Below are 24,334 nucleotides of genomic sequence, written 5' to 3'. Positions count from 1 at the left end.
AAGCCGACACACAAGTGACATCCTCTTTGATACATCGTTCTGTTCATGAGATATTTCACGCCCTTCCTAGAGATGTTGCAACTCTGGATGATAACCGATTCTCAAACAGCTTTCTGCACCCTGCTGCTTGCAGATTATGTTGGGCCCCAACTCCCCAAGTAGCTTTGGGATTTGAATAACCCCCCCCCCCCCAATCTACAGAGCTGCTCTAGATTTACCTCTGAAGATCCACCAGGATTTTTTCACGGTCCCAAGAGTTCACCCAGGTCCACATGAATCACTACCCTGAGTGCTCAGCGAGTTGCCAGAGGGTGGGTGGAAGATGCTTCGATTCCGAGTACATGAAGTACCACTTGTGCTGGCTTCTGCCACAATTGTCCTCCTCGCTGTTTTTGTCTACCCCATTCCACAGAGGGTCAGGAAGAGGCCTCAATCTGGAGAAGACAGGCTCAATCTGGAAAGGACCTCAATGGAACATGAGAGTCTATTTTCAAAATTTCCTGAATCCCTTGTTTGGCTTTGAAAGGCAGTGTGGGGAAGCTTGTTCTGGGAGAGGAACAAATCTCTTGAGCTCAGGAAGGTCACCTCGCAAGCCCTCATGCTGAGCTGGAGGAGTCATGTTTCCCTCATCTAAACTCAGAAGAACAAGGTTGAATTCCTTCTCTCCCCAAAGGAAAAAAAAAAGGCTCTGCTCAGCCATCCGGCAAATGGGGCAGAATATCTACCACCTGCCCTGCAGAAAATGTCAGTACCAAGACGGGTGAGGAGACTGGAGAAGCAGTTTAAATTAGTCAACAGTGTATACTCCAAATTCTGCACTTGCAGGCATGCATGGGGTGCCTTTGTCCGGTTGGAACAAGCCACCCTACCCACCCAAAGCACATGGTTTTCAGAGTATGCGCGGGGCATCTTTCCTCTCAGGAGAACCAAGGCGGTCCAGCCCTTCTCTGGCCCAATTAGACGAACACCACTTATGGATATTCACTGAGCTTTCTCCAAGAGGATAAAAATGCTCAATATGCCCAAAGGCCAGTTCCTGGGGATATGGAGGATGCTCCCCACCCCCCCAAGGAGCAGTCTCTGCTCCTCAACAGGATCAAAATTGTACAGTGCCTCTGAGCATATGGAAAAGGACCTATTACCCCATGACTCTGAACTGACTCAGGGGACCTTTCTCTTGCAGAACATGGTTTCCTCAGGACCAACCCGAACAGCTCTCCTGGGCACATGCCCAGCTGTTAAAAACGAACCCCAGAGATGTATCCCTCATCTTCCTCAACCCTCCCTCCCGCTTCCTAGCCTTCTGTTCTGGCAACTGGCTGGGAGGAGGACAAAATCTTGGCCCAAGCGTGCTTCAGACATTCCTGGGTGAAGGCGAATGGGGGCAAACGAGGCAGCTCGGCTCTTGGAAGGCTTCTACCTTGAAGGTGGCGCTCCTGTGCTTCTGGCTGGCTCCGGACAGACGGCGCTCTTCCCCAGAAAGGAGGCGAGCGAGGAGTGCACGCAGAACGAACCTTATAAGGAGAAAGAGGAGGAGAGGGCGTCTGTGGGGTCTGGGGCAGGAGAAAGGACTCCTTGCCAGCCGCCCACATTCCTCACGTCGTACCTCATTACCCAGAGAAAAGCCATCTCAGAGCAGCTGGGGGGGCAAGGGGGGAGAGCACGCAAGAGAAGCGCCTTCCTGAAAACAAGCAGCAGAGGAATAGGACCGATACCAGACAGCCCTTCCTGGAGAGACGTAATCTGAAGCATGGCTGGGTGGACCTGCTATGGACTGCCCAGCGCCTGGAGAGGCGGGAGGAGATATCAAGGTTCCAATAAAGGGGAAAAAAAGGGGGGGGGGAGAAAATAATGGCTTAAAGGTGCAAAAAGAAGATTGGTATATTTGACCAGACCTGTTTCAAAACAAGATAGTAAGCAGATCCTCGCTTTGCCCGACTGAAGATATTCTGTTAATAGGAGAGCAGCTGCCGTTCTCCCCTTCTGTGGCCACTGCAACTCCCAGAATCCTTCTGCTGCCATTCTGGCAAGGAATTCTGGGATGCTAGTCCTAATACGTGGGGAAGATGTCAGGTTAGGGCAGGCTGGTTGTTCCAATGCTTCTGGGAAGCAACTGAGCCGGGGAAGGAAAAGCAGCAGCATTCAGACAATTCCTGTTCAAAGGCAGATGGCTTCCGGCCAGGGGAGTCTCATGCCATGCATCAAACCATAAGAGCCAGGGTGAGATGAGAAGGGGAGGCCTCTGTCCTGTTTGGAATTCGGCTCCCCCAGCAGTCAGTGAGATGCCTGGGAAGCCACACACTGTAGGAAAACAACAGGGTCTTTGGGAACAGGCACCATCTCTCTTCAAACGGTGCAGTGGGAATCTCTTTGCTAGGAGGTGATCCACTCTCTGCGCTAAGCCATCGTTGGCCGGGTTTATGTAACAGCCAAATCACAAACTGAAATTTACAAATCCCAACGCTGGATTCAGACATGTCACAAGCCCCCCAAAACAAATCACATGATGGCTCAGTACACTGTGTGAACCCAGACATCACCTTCTGGTCCTTTCTGCGAAAGATTTGCATAACTCCCACTGCGTGAGAAGTGAAGTTCTGGCAGCTTTCTTCAAAACCATCTTTTCAAAGGCAGGCAGGCAAGGTATGCTTCAATCACAATAGCCACCATTCTGGCCAACAGAGACATTTCGGTTTGGGCCAAAATGTCCTTTCCCTATGTCGGTGAAAGCATGGGGAACCAGACTCTTTTGAGGAGTGGGAGGGGGAAACAGAGGGGCAGGATGGAGCAGTGGAACAAAGGACCTGAAGAGAAGCAAGCAGCAGCAGAACATCAAAAGATGGTCTGTTCCTGGTTATTCCTGTCATGTTTTAATTAGTACCAGCTCTGGTTCTGTTCTGTGCGCTGGAACATCTGACCTTTAAAAAGGAAGAGACTGCAGCAGGGCGGGGGGGGGGGGTCTGGAAGCAGGAGACAGAGCTTCTAATAATCTGTTAGTTGCTTTTAATAACCTCAAAGCAAAGACCTTTTTTAAAAAAAAACTCCAGAGGGTCTATTTTTTGATCTCTTGCAAGGGAGAGCGAGAACACGCGCAAAAGAGAGGTGGTCCAAGACAAGATTGGAGCGCGCCAAGACTGCATCTTAGGTGGCAGGACCAAAAATAACTGCATCGTCACACCCAAGCTGACGTGGGCACAACCTACTAAGCTGGCGTCACAGCACAACTGGTGAAATGCCGGGGGGGGGGGTGCGGGGAGAGAAGAGAAAGGAAAGGGCCAAATTTGGGTTACGGGAGGGAGGCAGGAACACTGGAATGGGAGGTTCAGCCAGACGACAACTGATGCAGAGTATTCTTCCGAAAATGGATGCTGTATGGATTTTGTCCACAACTGTCTCTGGAACAGCAACTTCTCTGTGCTAATTTCAAATATTGCCATACCTAACTAACTAACAAACAAACAAACCACTTTTTCAAGGCAATTTGCAATGCATTTGAAAAATTATCACTGTGCCTTCTGGAAAAAAAACCCGAATGCTGCAGATGGCAATTCCTAAGAGCCGCATGAGGAAGAGATGCTTGGGAATCACAGCTATGATCGCACATGTCTGAGCCAGGGTTTAACTATGATTTATTTAGTAAAACAAAACTGACTGAGGTTCATAAAACCTACAAAGTCAAAATCGAAGCAACCACGTTATGCCATTGTGTGTTGTGTGAACCTCGCTTCTGTACCCCAAGGGTGTCCAACTTTGCTAACGAAGTCCCAGATACTGCTGGTAGAGACTTCCGTTGGAAAACCCTGGAGACAAGTGACCCCAATCTCTTTCTCTGTGTCAGCCACTATAGCAGTGTTTCTCAACCGTAGCAGCTTTAAGATGTCTGGACTTCAACTCCCAGAATTCCTCAGCATAATAATGAAATACTTTATTTTTTTAAATATATAAATTTTGCAAGACCTGCAAATCTTGCAAGAGTTTGATTTTTCTGACTATATTCTCAAAAAAATCCACAAAATGGCTATCAGATGGGGTATAACTAATTTACCAGAAAGCTACCAGCCACCCTCTCTAACGCCACCCAGTGTTTTCTACTATCCCCGCCTCCTGTGCCTCTGTTCGGGGCACGTGGTCCACTTTCAGAAGACGATTCTGCATTTTTTCATCATTTTCTTTTCTAAGAGGGCTTCTTGGGCTAGAGGCATTCATGGAAATAAAGACCATGCCAGAAATGGCTGTTTTGCAGCAGGCTGTCAGCATGCCATTTTTGAAATTAAAGTAGTATTTTAAATGTAAAATATCAGATGGGTCAGGAAGCCACAGAGGCTCCAAGGGAAGTGCTTTAATGGCCCCCTTTTAAGAGGCAACTGTTTTTTTAAAAAAAGGCTGCTTTGGTGAAGTAATGTTTGGGAACTTGGATTGTAACTGGGTTTTTTTTTTAAAGTCATATTGCTCAAAATGCTTTCTGTCTAATGGGCTTGACATATTTGATCTAAAGGTATCACAGTTGGAATGAGAGAATTTGGAGAGAACCTGGGAGTCATCTTGACCAACCACAAGCTTTAGAGTTTCATATCTACATTACTCCAGATATATACCCGTTCATCTTATGCTAGAGTGAAAGAGCATTACTATCAGGATCTTTTTTTCTAACAGCGAAAATTTGCTTTTCTCTCATTTTTGCCCACTGGCTCTAGCCTACCCCATGCTGACTGAAAACACGCCCACTCCAAACTATTGTCTGAAAACTGTCCAGTTATGTGAAGATGGCTAGCTATTTCTTCTCTTGCCTGCTGTGCCTACCCACCGACCATGGGATGCCCCCGTAAGAAAGAGCATTAATTTGCCTTGATCAAGAAGCAGAGGCGGTTTTGATTTTAGATGCAGTTTCTCCATGCATACAGTATTTTATGAAGATCATAAGCTGATCTCAGGAGTCCAACTGAAAACCCCCAAAGAAAGTGGATTCAGGGAATAGAATGGGGCCTTTTGCCTAACTTTCTGCTTTAATCAGTAGCAGTTAACTGTCAAGCTTTATCCACAACATCTGTACAAACCAAAAGAAGAGAGGGAAGGGTGAGGAGAGGTCCAGAGTTCAAAGAGGCCACTTCTGCACAACAGTGGTGGGATTTCCTGTAACAAAGAAAGAGGAGGATCAGAAAATTTTCCAGCCAGTTTTAGTATGGCCCAGGTGTTGCAAGTCGACCCTGGCTATTTGCTTTCTGGGTTTGGGACAGAAATCAGACAAAAAGTGGTTTTACTGCCACTCAGGTCCTCCCCCCACCACGACAGCCATTTAATTCCAATTTCACCAGAGTGACAGGCTTAGTGGTAAAACACCTGTTCTACAGGCAGGAGGTCCCACATTTAATCTCTATTAGGACCGGGAAAAACCTGCCTAGAACCTTGGAGAGCCTCTGCCAATCAAGACAAGTCAGGTACAGACAAGATTTGCAACTTAGGAATGTTTTTGTTTTGGCAGCAGGAGTGAATTAATTTGTAGCCCAAGATGACAATGCAATTCTTTTAGAAACCCTGCTAGAAGTAATATAGCTTGGTGGAGGGGCTCAGCATAGTGTGCAGAAAATCATCCTCTTCCAAGTTCACTCAACCTTTCCCATCTGCTCCTATTTAAATCTTTGGGAACTTTCTGCAATGTGGTTCACTTGATTTAGTGTCTTATACCAGTGTTTCTCAATCTCGGCAACTCTAAGATGTGTGGACTTGGGGAATTCTGGGAGATGAAGTCCACACGTCTTAAAGTTGCCGAGGTTGAGAAACACTGGCCTTATAAGAACACCACTACTGGCTAGGGTAATATGAACATTTGACGCAGTATGGCCTATGTATTTTTACAAGCACTTTTGTTTTGTGCATCTTTCTCAACATGGACATTATGCCTTCATTCAGAGGCCCGTGTCACAAATTCTGAGATTGAAATGCATTCTGGTTCGCATTGATTCAGAACATGCCCGTTCAGTAAGTTCCTAATCGAATGAGGACAAGCCCCATCGCAGGTCACGGCAGGTTCTTTATCTGCTATCCTGCTGCCCCACCTAGTGGCAGATAGATGTCCCAAGCAACATTCTGCAATGCTTCATCTCCCCAGAGATGCAGAGTGGACACTCAGTCAGACTATCTGGCTTGGCTTGTCAGGAAACCCAGCACCCTGGAGTTAATGCATTTCGCGTATGCTCACAAGCAACCTAAACATATCCCAAGTCTAAGCCCTAGTATGAGATTAAACCCCCTAGAGCAGGGTTTCTCCACCTCAGTTAACTCTGGCTGGGGAGTTCCGGGAGCTGGAGTCAGCACATCTTCAAGTTGCCGAGGCTGAGAAACCCTGCTCTAGAGATAACCACTCATCTACTTTGAGGGCATCTTCTTAATTTCCTTCTAATACAGCTTTTCCTTGTCCAGGCACCCTCCAGGCAGCACAGCTGTTGGCTACGCTGCCTCTGCACTGGACTAGAGCTCCCAGGATGTCCAGGCAGCACAGCTGTTGGCCACGCTGCCTCTAGATCATGGCAGTTGCAATCCCGCCTGTCTGGAAGACGCCAGGCTGGAGAAGGATGAGACAATACAAAAAAGGGGAGAAAATGTAGCTGCTCCTCCATGCCGAGAGGAGGGTGCACTGGGTGGTAAGAGGTGGCTTTTTCCAGCGTTCTCTGTTCAGACAGAAAGCAGTCTGCCGCTCAAAGCCATAATTGCTGCGTTCACATAATAGGCTTTGCCCAAACACATAAATCCGATTATGGCTTAGCATGATGGCCTAGACATGCTAAGGCCAGGTTCCCCCACCGAAAGCTACAGCCTTCTTTGGGTGGAACCCAAATCCTGGTGATTTCATGGACAAGCCCGTGCAATTTTACTGGCCCCTTTACAGCACTGCCTTCACCTGGCTCGTTCGAAATTTCCCAGTCTGGCAGAGAGTCCTTGTACTCCCCAGTGGTGCCCTATCCAAGTATCATGCCAGGCCCCAACCCTACCAGGTCCTGCTACCCACGGAGAGTGCCCCAAAATCGCAAATTCATCCAAGCTTATTGTGGCCCAGTCTAGCAAGCTGTGTGTTTCTCAACCTCAGCCAGCGGTTCTCCTTCAACCGGATGTTGGTAAGGCTTCAGGGTGGGACCCTGGGTGTCTGCCAGGGATGCTCCCTCATTGAAGCTGTTTTATTCCACAGCTGAGCCAAAGAAAGGCTCTCTAATGGATCATAGTACAGAGGGGAAATTGGGAGAGAAGAGGGGAAAGAAGACTAAATGCTGAGTGACCAAGCTCAGCAGGTCAAGATCAAACCAAAGCAAAAGGGCTGGCACTTCCTCTCTCCCAGGGAGCTGCCAAGTCTCTCCTGAGCATGTTCTTTCTTAACGAAAAAGAAACAAAACTTTTGCACTAAGTGCAAGAATAATTTATTAAATTTATATACCTCCCAACTCCCAGTGACTCTGGCAGGCATAGCATGCTTCCAACTGTATGCTGTGGCTTGGAAAATACTGCTCCTTACCAGCACTCTAAATGGAAAGTGTTCTTAGCGTTTGCCTTGCGTGGTTGCAGATCTGCTTCCTTTTGCCCTGTACTTGCATAGTTTTTTCAGCAAAGCTACCAATGCATAATGCAATGCAGTTGTTTTTTTTTAATCAGTCAGCCTGAGCGCAGAGCGTGACCCAAGGTCACCCAGGAAGCTTCTGTGGCTGGGCAGGGACCAGAACCTGGGCCTCCCTGCTCCTAGTCCAGCACTACACTGTTTCTTGGGCTGAGAAGGAGAGACTGGCCCAGCATCAGCCAATGAGCTTCTGTGGCTGAGGAGGGACTAGAACCCAGGTCTCCCCATTCCAAGATTAGCACCTTCCCCACTATACCGTACTGTCTCTCTTTACCACCATTCTAGGTCTGCTCTCTAAAAATCACTTTTGAAGGCTTTTTTGCAATCTCATCTCCTGCCCTCAGGTTCGCAACAGAGCTCTTATACCAGCATGCTCCCCCTATCTGGTCTCTTATCTCTTCTGCCAATTTGTTTCTCTACACCGAGGAACTTTCAGCAGCAGAGAGTCTGTTTAGAAAGGATTCCAAAATCATAATCTAGCAAGAACCAGTTTTAAAGATAAAGGCTAACTGAAACACTCCTTGTGTGAAGTGGCTTGCCTGCGTAGCAACGTGGAAGCCCTCCAAAGCATTGCTTCCAATTCTGATTTCTCAAGTACGTAGTGGTTTCCTATGCCAGGCATTAGAGTAAACGATCCACATAATTCATGTCCATTATTTCAAAAACTATTATCAGTAATCCTTACAATTGTTACTGTGGGATGAAACCAGAGGTCAAATGCCTCCTGGCTTTGAGTTTGCAGCCCAACTTTCAGTTTACATGCTTGGCCAAGAGGTTTCACATAACTCATTGAAGGCATATATAACTTGGGGCTCCAAAACTTCCTCTATGCCCTTAAAACCTCAGCCTCCAGGACCACTTCAAAGCTTGCCCCCAAATTGCCCCTATCTACTGCTTCATTGGATCCTAAAAATCTTTTGGAGCCCAGCCCATGGCACCACACTCAAGAACATAACCTTTATTGCTCGACCAGAAAAGAACGCTGCACTCCCCTGACTATAATCCTCCTATGCCAGCTGGAGACTGAACAGGAAGCTCTAAGCAGGGGTCGGAGGCTAAACGAAACAGAAACCCAACGGGAATCGCTCACCCTGCTCACTCCAAAGCTTTCAGAATTGCTTCGTTGGCTTCCACGCAGATCTGCGCTTCTGCTCTTGCTGCCTCGTCGGTGGCCGATGCCACCTCTGACAAGGCTTTGTCCAAGTTTGACCTGGCCGTCTGTGAGGAGGAAAAAGTATCAGGATTTGAGGCAAAGGAAGCAACATCGGTAGTTGCAGGGCCTTGCAGGAAAACAGAAATAGAGTGGTCCAAAAGGCACCGGCTGTAGTGCAACATTCTAGGGCAGTGTTTCTCAACCTCAGCAACTTTAAGATGTGTGGACTTCAACTCCCAGAATTCCCCAGCCAGCGGGCCGGGAATTGAAGGCCACGCATCTTAAAGTTGCTGAGGTTGAGAAACACTGCTCTAGGGAGAACAAGGGCAAACGGGCCAGTTTAGCCATCTTTGCCCAGACCAGCAGCTTTCTGAGAAGGCAATGGGTTGCCGTTGGGTTTACATACAACTCTGATCTCGCTTCTCTGCCCTTCTTTCTTAATAGAAGAATCTGCGCACTTCACAAACAAAACTGCACAGCCCTGCTTTCCCCCTCACCTACAACCAGTGCTGTTTACAGGTTGCCAGATTGGCAAGTATTAAGTCTCAGGAGAGGCACTTGGAGGGAAGTCAGATATGGGAAAAGGCAATACAGAAGGTCCGCTGGGAGAAAACCTACTTTGCCTTCAAAAGGTACTGGGTTTGATCCTCAGAAGTGAAAATCGTGAAAACCCATTGCCAGGCCCTGCTGATTTTATTCTCTCCAACAGCTCTTAGCAACCACTTGATTCTTTTCTTGCTTTCTCCCATTCCTTGTGGATGTAGATCAAATCTACTGCAATTCTAATTGCAGCTGCATTTGATTGGCCCAAAAAACTTTCAGATAACAAACAAAACCTTTGTTGGGTGGAAGGTGCAAGTTGCTCATGATGCTTACTTGGGATACATTTTTTTGCATTAACAAGTAGGATGTCCCATTCATGTCCTCCATGGGGCCTTTTATACCCTAGAGTAGTGTTTCTCAACCTTGGCAACTTTAAGATGGGTGGGGTTCAACTCCCAGAATTCCCCAGCCAGCCTTGTCGAATTCTTGCTGAATTCTGGGAGTTGAAGTCCACCCATCTTGAAGTTGCCAAGGTTGAGAAACACTGCCCTAGAGAGAAGTACTTCTTTAACCAAAGCATCTTTTACTTTAACTACTGACTGAAATGTTAACTTAGCTGCAGCAGAACTGATTTTTTAAGAAGAAACAGAGCTGCTGCGCTAATCAGAATCGTGCACAAAGAAATCTGCCCTATTTCGGCAGCCAAGCAGAGACATGTGCACAGGGAGGTTGGGGGAAGAAGTGAAAAGAAAAGAGGGGAAGACAGATCAATACTAACCGCAATATCGAGCTGATCCAATAAAGCTACTTCTTCGGCTAACAGCTGGACAGAGGAATCTGCATTCACCGTGACAGAACCACTGCTCACTACACATTTGCAAAGAAATGGCATAATCGGTCAGTGACAAGGCCCTAAGTGATTAGCATTCCTGTCATGAGTACTGATGGTGAGCAGGAGGGGGCCAGGGGGAAAAACACATGCATAGTTTAGAAGCTCTGAACCTCCCTTCGAAGAAACTCAGAGCAGACCCGCCTTGATATCTGGGTTTTATCCGTGAGGGTTTTCCCCCGGCCTTTCAGTTTGGCAGGATTTTCTGTCTAGTAGAGTAGAACAATAAACACTAGAGGCCAAGATACCGTCTCAGCGTGGTTCTTCACTCTAAGATAGGACAATTCCCTTCCTACAGAGATTTATTTTATTTTATTATCAAATTTTATCACCGCCCAACTCCCCCCAAAGGAGGGACTCTGGGCGGTTTACAATAAAAAACACCCATTTGCTTATTTCATTCCTTTTCTAGAGAGCTAGTGATGTTCTTTAGGTGATGCTTGGCTCATAAAATGCATACAGTAGAGAACCACAGTAAATGTTTGTGAGAGTACTGGCAAGAAGTTAAAAAAATGCAGAATATAACAACGCCAGAGCGAAACCACCAGCAAAATAGAGCAACCAGAAATTCTCTTTAAGTATTTAAGATACCCAGAAGAAACGGAAGATACCAACAGAAGAGACTATGTATAGCTCAGGGCTGAACTGTGGATCCTTGGCGTTCTCTGAGCTTGGTTGTTTGCTTGCAGATGTTTCATTACTCGACTAGGTAACATCTTCAGTGCTAGAAAAGAGTGGGGTTCGCTTTTTCTTCATATCAGGGTTCCTCAACCTTGGCAACTCTAAGCTGTGCGGACTTCAACTCCCAGAATCCCCCAGCCAGCAAAGCTGGGAGTTGAAGTCCGCACAGCTTAGAGTTGCCAAGGTTGAGGAACCCTGCTTTATATACAGTAGCCTGCCAGTGTTGGTGGGGGTGTGCTTCTCTCCTTGGTAGTTCCTTGATTAGGCTGTTGCTTACTGCTTGATTGTTTGTCTGAGTTGGTAGTTTCTTGATTAGGGTATTGTTTACTGCTTGAAAACTCTCTTCCTGAGCTGCCTCTCTCCGCAGCACAGCCCTGTCCTAAAAAGTGCTAACCGCAAGTTAACAAGCTCAGCTCTGTGGCCTTAATTAGTTGATTAGAACCCCGCTGCCTGAAGCTGACCAGACCTTAATCGGTTCCACACTGAAGGCTTTTGTTCTCCTAAGTGCCGGCACTGGTTGCGGTTACGTTTTCATTACCCTCCTAATTGCGAATGGTCGCTATCCAAGGTGGTCGCTAAACAAGGACTACCTGTAGTGTTCTCCAACAGCTGATATTTCAGCAATGCTGCTCATAATTTAAAAGGTAGGAAACAGCCATTGGGAGTAATAGTTATGAACAGTCCATCCCTTCAGGAAGTTTCCAGCCCACTTTTTAAAAACTATCCAAATGTATCAGTCTGCAAGCCCCTAACAGTTTGTGCTCGAGAGTTTCCTGAATGCTCCTGGTTGCCCATTCTGGGACCACAAAAGCTGGACTAAGGGGTCCCTCAGCCTAGTTTAGCAGGGTGTCTGTGGTGAACTTATAGGAACAAAAGGACTGTGTTTCCTGTCATTCAAAACAGAACCTTACAAAATGTACTGCTTCAAGACAGGTCCTGTGCAAATAAGCAAGAGCAAAAAAAAAAAGAGAGCCTGTCTTAGGTAAGGGGGAAGGAAATTTTATAGCGGTTAATCTTTTTAAGTTAGTTGCTGGTCAGTATTTGGGAGAAAGAGGACTAATTGGGGGAGGTAAGCGAGTCCTTTCTCCTTAGCTGCGAACAATATATTTGCAAAATTAGAAGGGAGTGTTTAATTCAAGAGAAGTACACTGTGCTTGTGCTCAGAAACACTTCAGCAGTTACTTTAGCTTAGGGTTTTTCAACCAGGGTTCCGTGGCACCCTGGGGTTCCGCAAGAGGTCACAAGGGGTTCCCTGGGAGATCATGATATATTTAAAAAATTATTGCCAATTTGGGCAACTTCACATTAAAGAGGTAAGTTTTGTTCCTTATTTTTTGGTTTAAGAACACTGTTAGTGCATCTATACAGGCCTACCCGTGAAACAGATATAATAATTTTGTAACTTTTGGCCTATATTTGAGCCCGAATGTGCAGGGGTTCCCCAAGGCCTGGAAAATATTTCAAGGGTTCCTCCAGGGTCAAAAGGTTGAGAAAGGCTGCTCTAGTTAATTAACAAAAATTACAGTTGGTTTCCAAGCCCAGTTTGCAGATCCTCATTCAGGGGAAAACTGGACTGCAGATCTTTTCTGAAAGGTGCCCCCAGCTAAGATCACTTCCTGTTCTTCCACCAGTCACAATTCCCAAACGCACCAAAATATTTGTGGGAGGTGCCATCCTCATCGAAGACTGTCACAACACCAGGCCGCAGGACTTGTAGGGTGGGAACATGGGCAGCCAAGATGCCAAAGGATCCACTTAAGGTTGGAACATCCACTTGTTTCACAATGGCAGCGCTGTAGAAAATCTGTAGGAAAAAAAATGGGGAAAGAAAATAAAAGTGTATTTCCAATGAACCTGAACAGGAGAGGAGGCACTGCAGCAGGATTTTTTTTTAAAAAAGAAAACAAGTGAGAAGAGAGCAAAGCTGATAATAAATTATTTTCTTTGATTCATATGAAGCAGGATACTAACATATATGCTGCCCAGAGTTGTTGACAGTTAGGTGGTATATAACTTCAGTTGTCTTCCTTACCATACCCATTGATACCAATGGCTTAAGAACTGGCAGGATGGGCATGCTCAAGGTCCCATCTATTAAGGGGACCCAGGAGTTGGGCCTTCTCTGTCATTGTGCCTGCCCTGTGGAATAGCATTTCCCTGGAGACCCAGATGACTGTTTGTAAGGCTTTAAAAATCTGGATGTTCCTACAGGCATTTGGACTGGGAGATTAAGTGAGACCGGTATTAGCATTTTGCTATTATTTTACTGTCTGAAGTAGCATAGTACTTTGACCTCAGGCATGTGAGATAGTGACATTTCTCAGTACTAATTTCACAATTTAGGTTATGGGGTTTTTGGATTTAACTTCTGTATGCCCCCTAGGGCTACCATGGTTAGATAAACTGCCTAAATCAGTAAAGTTCGAAAGGCATGCAAAAAGCACATCCTGTGATAATTCAATTAAAACCTTGCAAACTGTATGCAAAACTAGCACAGTGATCACTAGCAGACACTAGAGATGAAACAAATTGCCTTGAAGGGCTGTATCCAAACCACACAGGTATTAGGAATGGAAACCCTTATTTTAAAGATCACCTTCATCTTTAAAAATCAGCAGGCTGAGAAGGACCTTTATTGGACTGCATGTCACTGACTGACCCAGCCACTTCTTTTATTTATTCAATGCATGGACATCTCTGTCTTTTGCTTAGTCGGTCTTGCAGATTAACTACCGGGGAAAGCTTATTTATTTCTTTGGTAAATTTATATAGCTGCCCATCTCACCTACCTCACTCTGGGCAGCATACAAAGTTAAAAACAAAAACAATACAACAAAATAACCAAAAACATAACAGCAAAAATCATTAAAAAAACAGTAAAAGCAACAAAAACCATTAAAAACCATAAAAACAAAATCTTGATTATTAATAATGTATTATTTATTTATTTGGTAAATTTGTATAGCTGCCTATCTCACATATGTGACCCTGGGCAGCAACCAAACTTCAAAAAAGACAGTACAGGTTGTCCTCACTTACCGACCACAATTGGGAGAGGCAATTCTGTCACTAAGCAGCATGGTTGTTAAGTGAAATGTCACGTGAGCATGCCAGACTTACGATATCATTTGCAATCGTTAAGTGAATCACCGCAGCTTGTTAAGCATGTCACATGACCACAACTTGCGACTTCCTGCCAGCTTTCCTGTTGACTTTGCTTGTTGGAGGCCGGCAGAGAAGGTTGCAAATGGTGATCATGTGGCTGTGGGACACTGCAACCATCATAAATGCACCCCAGTTGCCAAGCACCTGAATCACGATCACGTGACCATGGGGACACTGTGACGGCTGCAACTTGAGGACCTATTGCAAGTCTCCTTTTTCAGCACCACTGTAACTTTGAGCAGTTGCTGAACAAGTGGTCAGTAAGCGAGGACTACCTGTACAACAAATAAGAAAAAAAAGAAAAGAAAAAGCATTAAAACATTAAAAAACAGTAAAACCATAAAACTTTATTATTATTATGGCTGGTCACACAGTCAGCCAGATGTTTAGACTGGATTTGGCATTTTCGTCCACCTATTGAATCCCTCCCAAGGACCTGGGATAGGCAAATGTTGTTGTTCAATGTCAGCTGTTCCAAGTAAAGCTGCCTTTTGCAATTGACTGATGGTGATTTTGTCAATGCCGCGGTGGCGTTCAAGGGGTGCTCCAGAAGTTTTGGAATTGCACCCAAGGGGCCTATTACTATTGGGACTACCTTTGCTTTCTTTTGCCACAGTCTTTCTACTTCTCTTTGCAGGTCTTTATGCTTTATACTATTAATATTGTTATGTCTTTATTTAAATTTATATGCTGCCCGGCCCTCAACAGTCCGAATAGCTCAGTTGTCTAATAAAGGTTGTAAACCCACCTATGAAGGCGGTTCTGCCATACCCTCACCCCCAATTCGCTCTTTGAATCCCCTTTCCTTCCCTGCCTACCTACGTGCTTGTTTCTCGGTCCGGTGAACTAGGAACTGCCCTCCCCCTCGGACACGTTCACACAACGCACTAAACCCGGGTTAACAAAACACACGAGGCTCACGAAACAAGGGATGCCCAAACCCATAAAGCAACTACAGTTCGCGCAGACCGTTCCGACAACGAACACGCGACGCAGCCGCGTCTGGCGCGTCGGGCAAAGCCGCACCAAGGCCCACATCCCCGCCTCGGTTCTGTTGCCATGACAATACCTCAGAGGGCGAAGCGAAGGTGAAGGCCAACTGTGCAGGGCCGGCGGCAGGAGGCGCCGCTTCGGCATAATGCCGGGACGGGGATCGGGACCCCAACACCAAAGCGCGGGCGAGAAAGCGGCTGAGCGGGAACATGGCGAAGCCAAGGGCAGAGGAGAAGCAGAGAGGTCGACCGGCAGCCAGGCCTCGCCTACAAGTCCCAGCAGGCTCCGCGAGGGAAAGAGCGTCTGCCGCGAAGACTGACGGGAAGCAGGATGCCGCACAGCGCACTCTTTCGCGAACATTAACGGAGATTTTCCCAGGAGGCACTGCGGCATAAACTCCAAGGAAAGCTTTGCGCCTCAGTGCCGAACTGCATTTCCCAGCAACCTTCATACCGCTAACAGCCACAGACTTCGCCTCTGACAGGCCCCTTCCCCTTTTCCCGTGATGCACTGGGAAATTGACCAATAGCGATTGAGCGCATCTCCTGCGGCGATGCTGCATGGGAACTGTAGTCCCGATTTTTGCGGGGCGATCCGATGATCACTTCATCTCTTTTATTTAGCCCAGTGCGGACCTTTTTTTCTCTCCTTATTGCAGGTTTAAAATTTTTGATATGAAAAAAAAAGATGAAAGCGACTCATTCGCGTCACTTGCGTTCCACTTTCGACCGCCTCCCTTCACGGCCCCAAGAAGAAGGGAACGCCCGGTACAGGGGCGGGCTGTGCTACTTCCCCATTACGGTAAAGAACCGGAAGTTGGTCCGACGCTGCGCCGCGCCCCCCGCCGCCACTTCCGGTCCTGTCCGGTTTCCCTCAGAAGCGGTGTTTACCGCTCCGAATGGCGGCGGCTCGTTTCGCTTGGGCGCTGGCGCTTTGGGTCGTAGTAGTCGCAGCGACGACGACGCAGTCGAATAAGACGGTGCCTGTCGAGGCCGCGTCTCTTTCTCCTCCGCAGCCGCCGAAAGAGAAAAGCCGCGAGGGTGCCTCCCGGCCCGCCTCCACTCCCACAACCATGACGACATCCGGGTCCCCGCCGTCGGGGCTGTCGGGATTGGGCCTACCGGCCCTTCATCGAGCGCTCTACGTCGTCGCCGGCCTGGCAGGCATCGGCCTCCTCTACTACCTCGGGGGCCGCACGCTTCGGTGAGGAAGGCCGACTTCCATCCGTGTGGGGTGGGCCTAGATGACCTTCAGGTGTCCCGTCCAAGACAGACGCCTTTTATAGGCTAAGGAGAAGGACCTGTCCCGATCGGGTATCCTCCACAGGTTCTCCACACCTTCCACCCAGCCCGTCAGTTGGCATGCTAGCTGGGGATGGCAGAAGCAGTGATCTTAGCACATCTGAAGGGCACCAGCTTGGAGTAAGCCTGATCTCTATTATTCAGTTCCTAATAAAGGAACTATTAGCAGTCAGGCATCCGATCTTTATCGTAAAGCTCTGATTCTGTATGATAATTATATGTCGGTATTAACAGGAAGCGGTGGACTGACTGATACTAAATAGTGGCAGTTCTCTGAAGGAAACCCTGAGGTACTCTTCAGTATGACTGCATGTGGAGCCAACTCTATATATTTAGAATCTATTTGTTTTTAGTTAGAACACTTTGATTAATAAATGTAATATATTTATTGATAAGATAAGGTAAAGATAGGAGCCCAGTCAGTCTTTGCTCAGTTGCCTGAGACCACCTTGCCTCTGAAGATGCCAGCCACAGTTGCTGGAGAAACATCAGGAAATCTGTTGTCTAGACCAGGGGTCCCCAACCCCCGGGCCGCGGACCGGTACCAGTCCGTGGCCTGTTAGGAACCAGGCTGCACAGCAGGAGGTGAGCGGTGGGCGAGCAAGCGAATTTACAACCTGAATGTTTACAGCTGCTCCCCATCGCTTGCATGACTGCCTGAGCTCTGCCTCTTGTCAGAGAAAGCAAGCCCATTGGCTGCTATCTCCAAACGGCACAAAGAAAAAAGAATAAAAGTCAGGGAAAAAGAGGAAGCACTTGAATCATCCCGAAACCATTCCCCCCCCCACCAGTCCGTGGAAAAATTGTCTTCCACGAAACCGGTCCCTGGTGCCAAAAAGGTTGGGAACTGCTGGTCTAGACCATGGTCACTAAACCCTGAAGCCCAACACTGCCCAATAGTCTCATAAACCTGATTTAACATTGCCTTTGAGGGGGAATCCTCCAAAACTGGCAGATGTAATAAAGCAATGGTACCAAAGGCCTCTGGATCTGGATACCTTCCATCACTAACTCTGGATGGGGTTCCACTCTCCTAGACCAAGTTGGTCTGCAATCTGGAGGTGCTCCCAGTCTCATGGCTCAAGGCTCAAGGCACAGGTGGCTGCTGTGGTCAGGAGGCTTTTTGTACCAACCCATCTTGGGCACCAGTTGTGCCTGTTCCTGGATTGAGAGGCTGTACTCATGGTCACACATGCCTCAGTCACTTCCTGGTTGGAGTATTGCAACATGCTCAACACGGGGCTGCCCTTGAAAAGCATTTGGAAGCTGCAGCTGGTCCAGAATGTGGCAGCGTGGACAGTTTGGGTATACCACAGTAATATCACTATTACTGAAGCTGTACTTGCTTCCAGTACATTTCCAGGTGCAATTCAAAGTGCCAGTTATCAGTTATCGTGAGACCAGGATACTTGAGACACCAACAGTCTCCCATCTGTTTCACCAGATATCGCAAAATGGGCATGCTCCAGGACATTCTGTAAAGTAGTTTCATCCTATGGAACCTATGTAGTGTGCCTTCTTTGTTACAACACCTGCCCTGTAGAACAGCTTCCCCCTGAGATTTAGATGGCTCTGATCCTGTTGCCCTCTGTGGTTTGAAGATTTGATTATTTTTGCATGGCTTTTTTTTTTTTTGCTGTTTTTATATATATGTTTCTGTTTTACGCTTTGTTAGCCATTTGGAGTTACTTGATGGAGATGGACGATCATATGGATTTGTGAAGTAAATCAATAAATTCTGCAACTGATGACAGACTTATTTCGTAGGACAAGGAAACCTCCACGGAAAAAATATGGACTTCTGCCTAACTCAGAAGATCCCATGGAGATGGCTTCTCTAGAGAGTGATGAAGATACAGTATTTGAAACAAGGAATCTGAGACGGTGAGTATCAGTTTCTTTGTTTGTTCTTTAGTTTGCTGCAGAAGTTCAAATGATTCCTAGTGACAGGGCTGCAGGATACGGTGTGATTGGATTGCAAGGAGGTAATTATAGATTCTCTGCATATTGATTACTTTTTGCCTGTTTTGTTCAGGGCTGGGGGCCTTACGGCCCTTCTGAGGATGCTCTCACCAGCCTTTGCTAGCCTGGATTATGACAGTTAATCTGACAGCTTCAGTACTTCAACAGAATTTAATTTGTATTGGTTTTTTATACATTCTTTATGTGGTTTGATTGTATTGTTTTTTTGTATTTTTTAAATTGTTGTAAGCTGCCCAGAGTCATTCAGTTGAGAAGGGCAACAATATAAATAAAATTAATAAATAAACCAGCCCATGTATTTTCTAATCAAGGAGAGAACATGCAAATCTACAGATGTAATGCTATGTACATTGACTTGGAAGTAAATTATATTGAAACCAATGGATCTAACCTGATAATCATGATTAGGCTGTAGAAATAGTTTCATATTTGTTCTGTTGAGCTAAGTTTCATGTTCTTTATTTCTCTGGTCAAGTTATGGAATTGGGTGTTGAACTTTAGCCTTTGTTCATAGTTGTGTTCATAAAGATGTATATTTTCCTTCAGAGCTTCTTATAACCTGTAATAACAATTTCAAATCTCTCCCATTTGTTTTTGGACATTTCAGCAAAGAGTACTTCACTTGCAGCAGACCAGTGCTACCTCTTAGTCTGTCCAGAGTATTTTATTTTGTTTTGAATTTTTCTTTTTTAACTGATTTGTCGGTTGTATTGCCATGATCTGGACCGCTCTGTAATTTATCTTCTTCCATACTGAATGTTGGTGTTTTAATAATAATAATTTATTAAATTTATATGCTGCCCAACTCTCAGCAACTCTTAAGCTTTTAGTATTTAAAGTTTAAAAGGGTTTTGTAACACATTGTTTCCTATTTTAAACTTTTTGAGTTTTGTGTATCTCCTGTGAAATTGGTTTATTTCCAGAAGGAAGGCTGAATCTGCTAGTCACACACCTCTATACCATAGGCTCAGCAGGTAGCACCATAGAAATTATTTCAGTGTTTGCACTGTTGACCCTTTATTTGCCAACAAGGCAGCACACGAGAGAGCAACTTCTCTCATGCGCCAAGGTTGGGAGGTGAATGCCGTTAGAAGAGAGGTGGTGACAGCAGGGATTACCGGATCCCTACCCCGAAGCACATCTCAACTTCAGGAAAGGAGGTTTGGGACTTCAAACCTTCCACCCTAAAGGTCTCAGCATTACTCTGTATGTTACAATTTCCCAATGTTTACCAATATGAGCCACACTCATAATAATGGTTGCTGATGGAACCATTTCAAGTGCAAGATTATAAAATGCTCAGAGAAAAAAGCTGATTATATACCCTAACCTTAAATCACCACCTATGCAAGCTTGTATCTCCGAGTTATTACAGAGCAGTGTTTCTCAACCTTGGCCACTTGAAGATGTGTGGACTTCAACTCCCAGCATGCTGGCTGGGGAATTCTGGGAGTTGGTGTCTGCACATCTTCAAGTGGCCAAGGTTGAGAAACATTGTTACAGAGTAATAATTCTAAAAGTTCTGTTTGGATGGGCAGGATTTGCAAGGGGTTTTTTTTATTATTATTTTTACCTGTATCAGACTTTTGAAAGATGAAACCCTTTGCTGATCAATTGCACATTATTCAGCAAGGTGTTAATAGATTTTGAATCCTTCCCAACTCCTTTGTAGGAAAGACACTTCGCTAGTAGCACTGAAGATGTTGCCTAGTTGGGCAACAAAAAGTCTGCAAGCAAATAACCAAGCTCAGGGAGCACCAAGGACTTCACAGACACTTTGCTAGCCTTGGAGGACTTCTGTACTAAAACGAGCAAAACAAAGAAAGATGGGGTGGGGGAAAAGTTAATTGGCAGGCACGCTTGAATAATTCATAAAGTGGAACTCTGCAAGAGAAGACCAGCTTTCTGAGAACGTCTGAAAGATGCAAGTGGGGTGACAGTAACCGCTAAGTAAGAGATTTTTCGGTGCGTGCTGTAGTAATCAGCCTGGGGTTCTGTAGGAATGGTAGGCCAAGCAAAAAAAAACAGACCCTGCAGGGATTTCAGGAATGCTACTTTATTGTAGGGTATATTAACATCAGCCTGGCAGATTAGTCCGCACTATCGTGTTTCCTATAGCCATCTATGGTTGCGAAAGTTGGACCATGAAAAAACTAGACAGGAGGAAAATCGATTCATTTGAGCTGTGGTGCTGGAGAAGGCTCCTGCACATTCCTTGGTCAGCAAAGGTGACAAACAAGCAAGTCCTGGAGCATATAAAACCAGACCTATCGCTGGTGGGCAAAATCACAAAATTCCACCTTACTTATTTCGGCCATGTCATGTGATCAGACTCACTGGAAAAGGCAGTTATGCTCGGAATGGTCAGCAGTAAAAGGAAACGCCATCAAAAAAAACCATGGTGGCTGGACACCATCAAAGTTGACACCAGCCAGGGCATGAAAAGAACTAAAAGAAGTTGTACAAGATGGCAAAATGTAGAGAGAGACGGTCCGTAGAATCACCAGGGATCGGACATGATTGAACAGATAGCATCGTCGTCGTCGTCGTCTTAACAGAATCTGGAAATCCTGTCCCAAATCTTTAGTGGCCTCTTTTTAACAATCAAGAGCCACCAGTCAAGCAGGACTACTCTGAGTCTCTTTCTCATGCGTTCTCTTTCCTAGGGCTGAGCAACTGTTTCTGCTCTCATGCCCCTTTCTCGATTTCTGATTCTGTGCTGAAAAACCCTATTAATCCTCAGAGTAATCTGAGACTAAAAATTATGCAGTGAGGGGGTAGTAATCCAACTAAAGAGATGTGCCCTTATTCAAACCTGACAGGTTTGAATATTATCTGCTATTATTAAATCTGAGTGAAATAATATACACAGTTGCAGCTGTAGCCAATTATCTGGCTTCCTGCAGTGAGCTCAAATCTCCTTCGGGCAAGAAAGCTTTGCAATAAACTGTAGCTTTTAACAAATATGATTAAGTATCTAAGGTAAATTTGGGTGGAAAGATGCTTTTGTTTTTCTGGCTTTGACTAGTTATGTGCTACCACAATGCATAGCTATGATAACGAAAGGATGTTCTCAATGTGTGTTAATTTTGTTTACTTTTATTTATCGAAGTGTTCATGCTGTCTTTTAGGACACAAGTTCTTATTTAGGCAGCTTACATAAAATTTTAAAATACAATAAAACCAGACAGCACCTCAAACAATTACGATTGCTCAGTTAAACCATTGCAACTGCTGTGCCTCGTGAAGAACGCCAAGCCATCTATTGGATTGTTGATGTTAAGCCCAGAAAAATGGGAAATGTATTTTGCAAAAAAAGTTAGCTAAAATCTGTTTGAACGTTGGCAGAGCTGGCATCTCAGTGGGAACAAAATTCCACAGAATTCCTGAGTTGAAAAGCTTCCCTGTTGCTATATCGTGTCTGCCTTCTGAATTAATCTTACAGAGGGACAAAAAGGATCTTTGAGGCAGATCCTGATGTTTAGGGAGGGTCATCTAAGTTGCAGTAGTCTTTCAAGTAACCTGGTGTAAGGGTTGCCCAGCCCAAATACTCAGACTCACAAGAGGTGGCTAAATGAAATCTGATTTATTAGGGAACTTAGGACAAGTACAGAGAAAGCTGAGAATGACAGAAAGCGCGCCAAATACAAACTTAAACCCCTCGTTGCAAACGCAACCCCGCCTCCCTCCCAGCAGAGCCACCCGTCCCAGGTGCTGGCAACCGTCAGATCTCCTAGCCTGGGAAAGCAACCTTGAACACAGGAGATAACCCAAATACATTCCAAGTCCACAGCCAAGAGATAAACCACTCCCAACAGGAACCGTCCTCCCGGCCAAGATGAAACACGCATCCAGCTAATGACATGCGAAACATTACGATGTCTCAAACACATTGAAATGGCGAACATGACACCTGGTCCTGATTTTTTCTTAATTTGTTGAAATGTATAACCTCAAATTTCTGCTTATGTAAGCAGTCCAAGTGGCTATTTTGTTTTGAGGCACAATTATCTCCCGACAATATGAACATTTTGGAATATCATCCAAAGAAGTGTTTCTCAACCTTGGCCACCTGAAGACGTGCTGGCTGGGGAATTCTGGGAGTTGAAGTCCACACATCTTCAAGCGGCCAAGGTTGAGAAACACTGATCTAAAGGCACAAACAAGTACACTCTACCAATTGAAACTAGGACTTTGAATTGTAAAGTTACACAGATTGGTGTCACATGTTCCCCAGCCCACGTTCAGAGGGGCTGGTTTTTTAGATTGTCTTAAAAGGCAGCCTGTTACTGAACTGAATCCAGCAGTCAAGCCTAATGCTATTGTTTTTTTTCCCCTAGGTGATAATAGGACTTGTGGTTTTTTCCAACTTGACCAGAGAAGAAGCAGATTCACCACTGGAAGAAACTTGGACCCCTGTTACTAAAATAATAATGATAATAATAATAATTCCTGAAGCTCCTTACAATGTGAAAACCCAGCAGTGTGAAACTTTCTCTTCAGGCCGGCAAAGAAGAGAATTGTCATACCCTCTTGCCTCACAGCCACTACGATGAATGTGTCTGCCTGGAGAATGAATTGCAGAGAAAATGAGGGTTTCCCAGGGTGGGTCTTTATACATTCCTAACAAATATGGAGCGAGCAGCTAAGATGCAAAGCTGCCCTTCACAGTTTGAAGCTGGTACCAGCTTCTGTTGCTTCAAATGGGATCTTTCTTTTAAAGAAAGTTGGACCTTCTTAAGGTTGGAAAGTGCAGGGATGCACTTTGCGGCTGGCACTGCCCTTAGGAAAAGCTGGTGGGTTCAGGTAAGGTGTGACACCCTAGAGGACACTGAGTCAAGGTCCGGTCATTCACCAGCTGCTGCGTTAGGAAACCGCAGGTTGTCCGCCTGGTTTGGCCTCTACCTGGATCTCCTGTTCTGCTTTCCTGTTGTGTCATTGAGAAAAAGCTGCTGTCTGCTTTTGAATTTAGTTGTATATGAAGCAATATCATTCCAAGAAGAACAGCCGGAGCAAAAAACATGCAAGCCGTTAGTTGCTCTGGTAACTGAAGACATGGTGCTGGCGCTTGGTAGTTTCTGAAAAGAAATTTGCTTTCCTTTTTAGTTGATTACATTGCAGTGACCCTGTTTAGGGCTCAGCCTGTTTTATGCTTGCAACCATCTTTGATGTTGGCATCTCTTCTCCCGGGGAGAAGTAAACAGTGCCACCATAGAGTGCTTAACCTTTGGAAGAATGGGTTTACAAATGAAGGATAGCAGTAGGTGCTCACGAGCATCTTAAAATACAGTGAGATTGCAGCCATATCTTAGCAGGTGCAGGCTGGGCCAGTAGCTGCAAATGAAAATAAGTAAAACTTGGCCCTTTCACCTTTCCTGCTAAACAGGAAAGATACTTTTCTCCAAATAAATTAATCCAGGTCAGTTTGAACATTTAATTCATTGCAGTTCTTTCCTCTTTGATAATATACTATGACAAGCCAGCTTGAAAGTAATATTCCAGTTACATACAAAATATTGTTTTGGAGAGGACAGTACTTGGAGAAATAAGAACTGAATGGGTCTTTGTTCAGCACTGTAAGTGAATAATAATATATGTAATGATATGTATCTGACCAGTAATGGAGGTATTATGTCCTTGAGTAAAAATCCTTTCTTGGGACCCAAGAAATCAGCAATATTTGAATTGCCAAACTGAGATGATCAGTTCAGGCTTGGTCCTTTGAATGCTTACTGGGACCAGCTGCTGTTGGGAGCTTTTTTAAAAAGATCTTAAGACAGTAAGCTTGTATTAAAACAATGTAATCAAATGTTTTCAGGTTAAGAGAGCAGACCTATGCTTAACTGTGATGCAGCATGGGTTTTCGTTTGTTTGTTTGTTCCAGAGGAAAAAATCCAAGAAATCTTCATTTAATGAATAATAAGCATTCTTCTCCTGCCCGTTTTGTCTTCTTAAAACCTGGGATTAAAAACTGTGTTTTGCGGATTTGCAGCGAGCTGATTGTGTTTCTTTGTGTCCGTGAAATC

General features: G+C 45.4%; 2 protein-coding genes across 2 annotated transcripts; one reads left to right on the top strand and one right to left on the bottom strand.

The window, feature by feature from the left end:
* Positions 1-4,984: 4,984 nt before the first annotated feature.
* On the bottom strand, positions 4,985-15,490 carry ATP5F1D (ATP synthase F1 subunit delta). The gene is made up of 5 exons (XM_063290860.1): positions 15,101-15,490; positions 12,517-12,670; positions 10,075-10,163; positions 8,691-8,818; positions 4,985-5,130 (listed from the first exon to the last, which is right to left on the bottom strand). Exons 1-4 carry the CDS (start codon positions 15,473-15,475, stop codon positions 8,696-8,698), a joined length of 741 nt encoding a protein of 246 aa, XP_063146930.1. The 5' UTR covers positions 15,476-15,490; the 3' UTR covers positions 4,985-5,130; positions 8,691-8,695.
* A 228-nt stretch (positions 15,491-15,718) lies between these two features.
* FAM174C (family with sequence similarity 174 member C) lies at positions 15,719-24,133 on the top strand. The gene is made up of 3 exons (XM_063290861.1): positions 15,719-16,227; positions 18,093-18,209; positions 22,649-24,133. The coding sequence occupies exons 1-3, from the start codon at positions 15,923-15,925 to the stop codon at positions 22,650-22,652; spliced, it is 426 nt and encodes a 141-aa protein (XP_063146931.1). The 5' UTR covers positions 15,719-15,922; the 3' UTR covers positions 22,653-24,133.
* Positions 24,134-24,334: the final 201 nt, after the last annotated feature.

This window comes from Candoia aspera, chromosome 1 (assembly GCF_035149785.1).
Source record: "Candoia aspera isolate rCanAsp1 chromosome 1, rCanAsp1.hap2, whole genome shotgun sequence".
Taxonomy (NCBI): domain Eukaryota; kingdom Metazoa; phylum Chordata; class Lepidosauria; order Squamata; family Boidae; genus Candoia; species Candoia aspera.
Note: the sequence above shows the minus strand (reverse complement) of the source record. Positions and strands in the feature narration are given on the sequence as shown.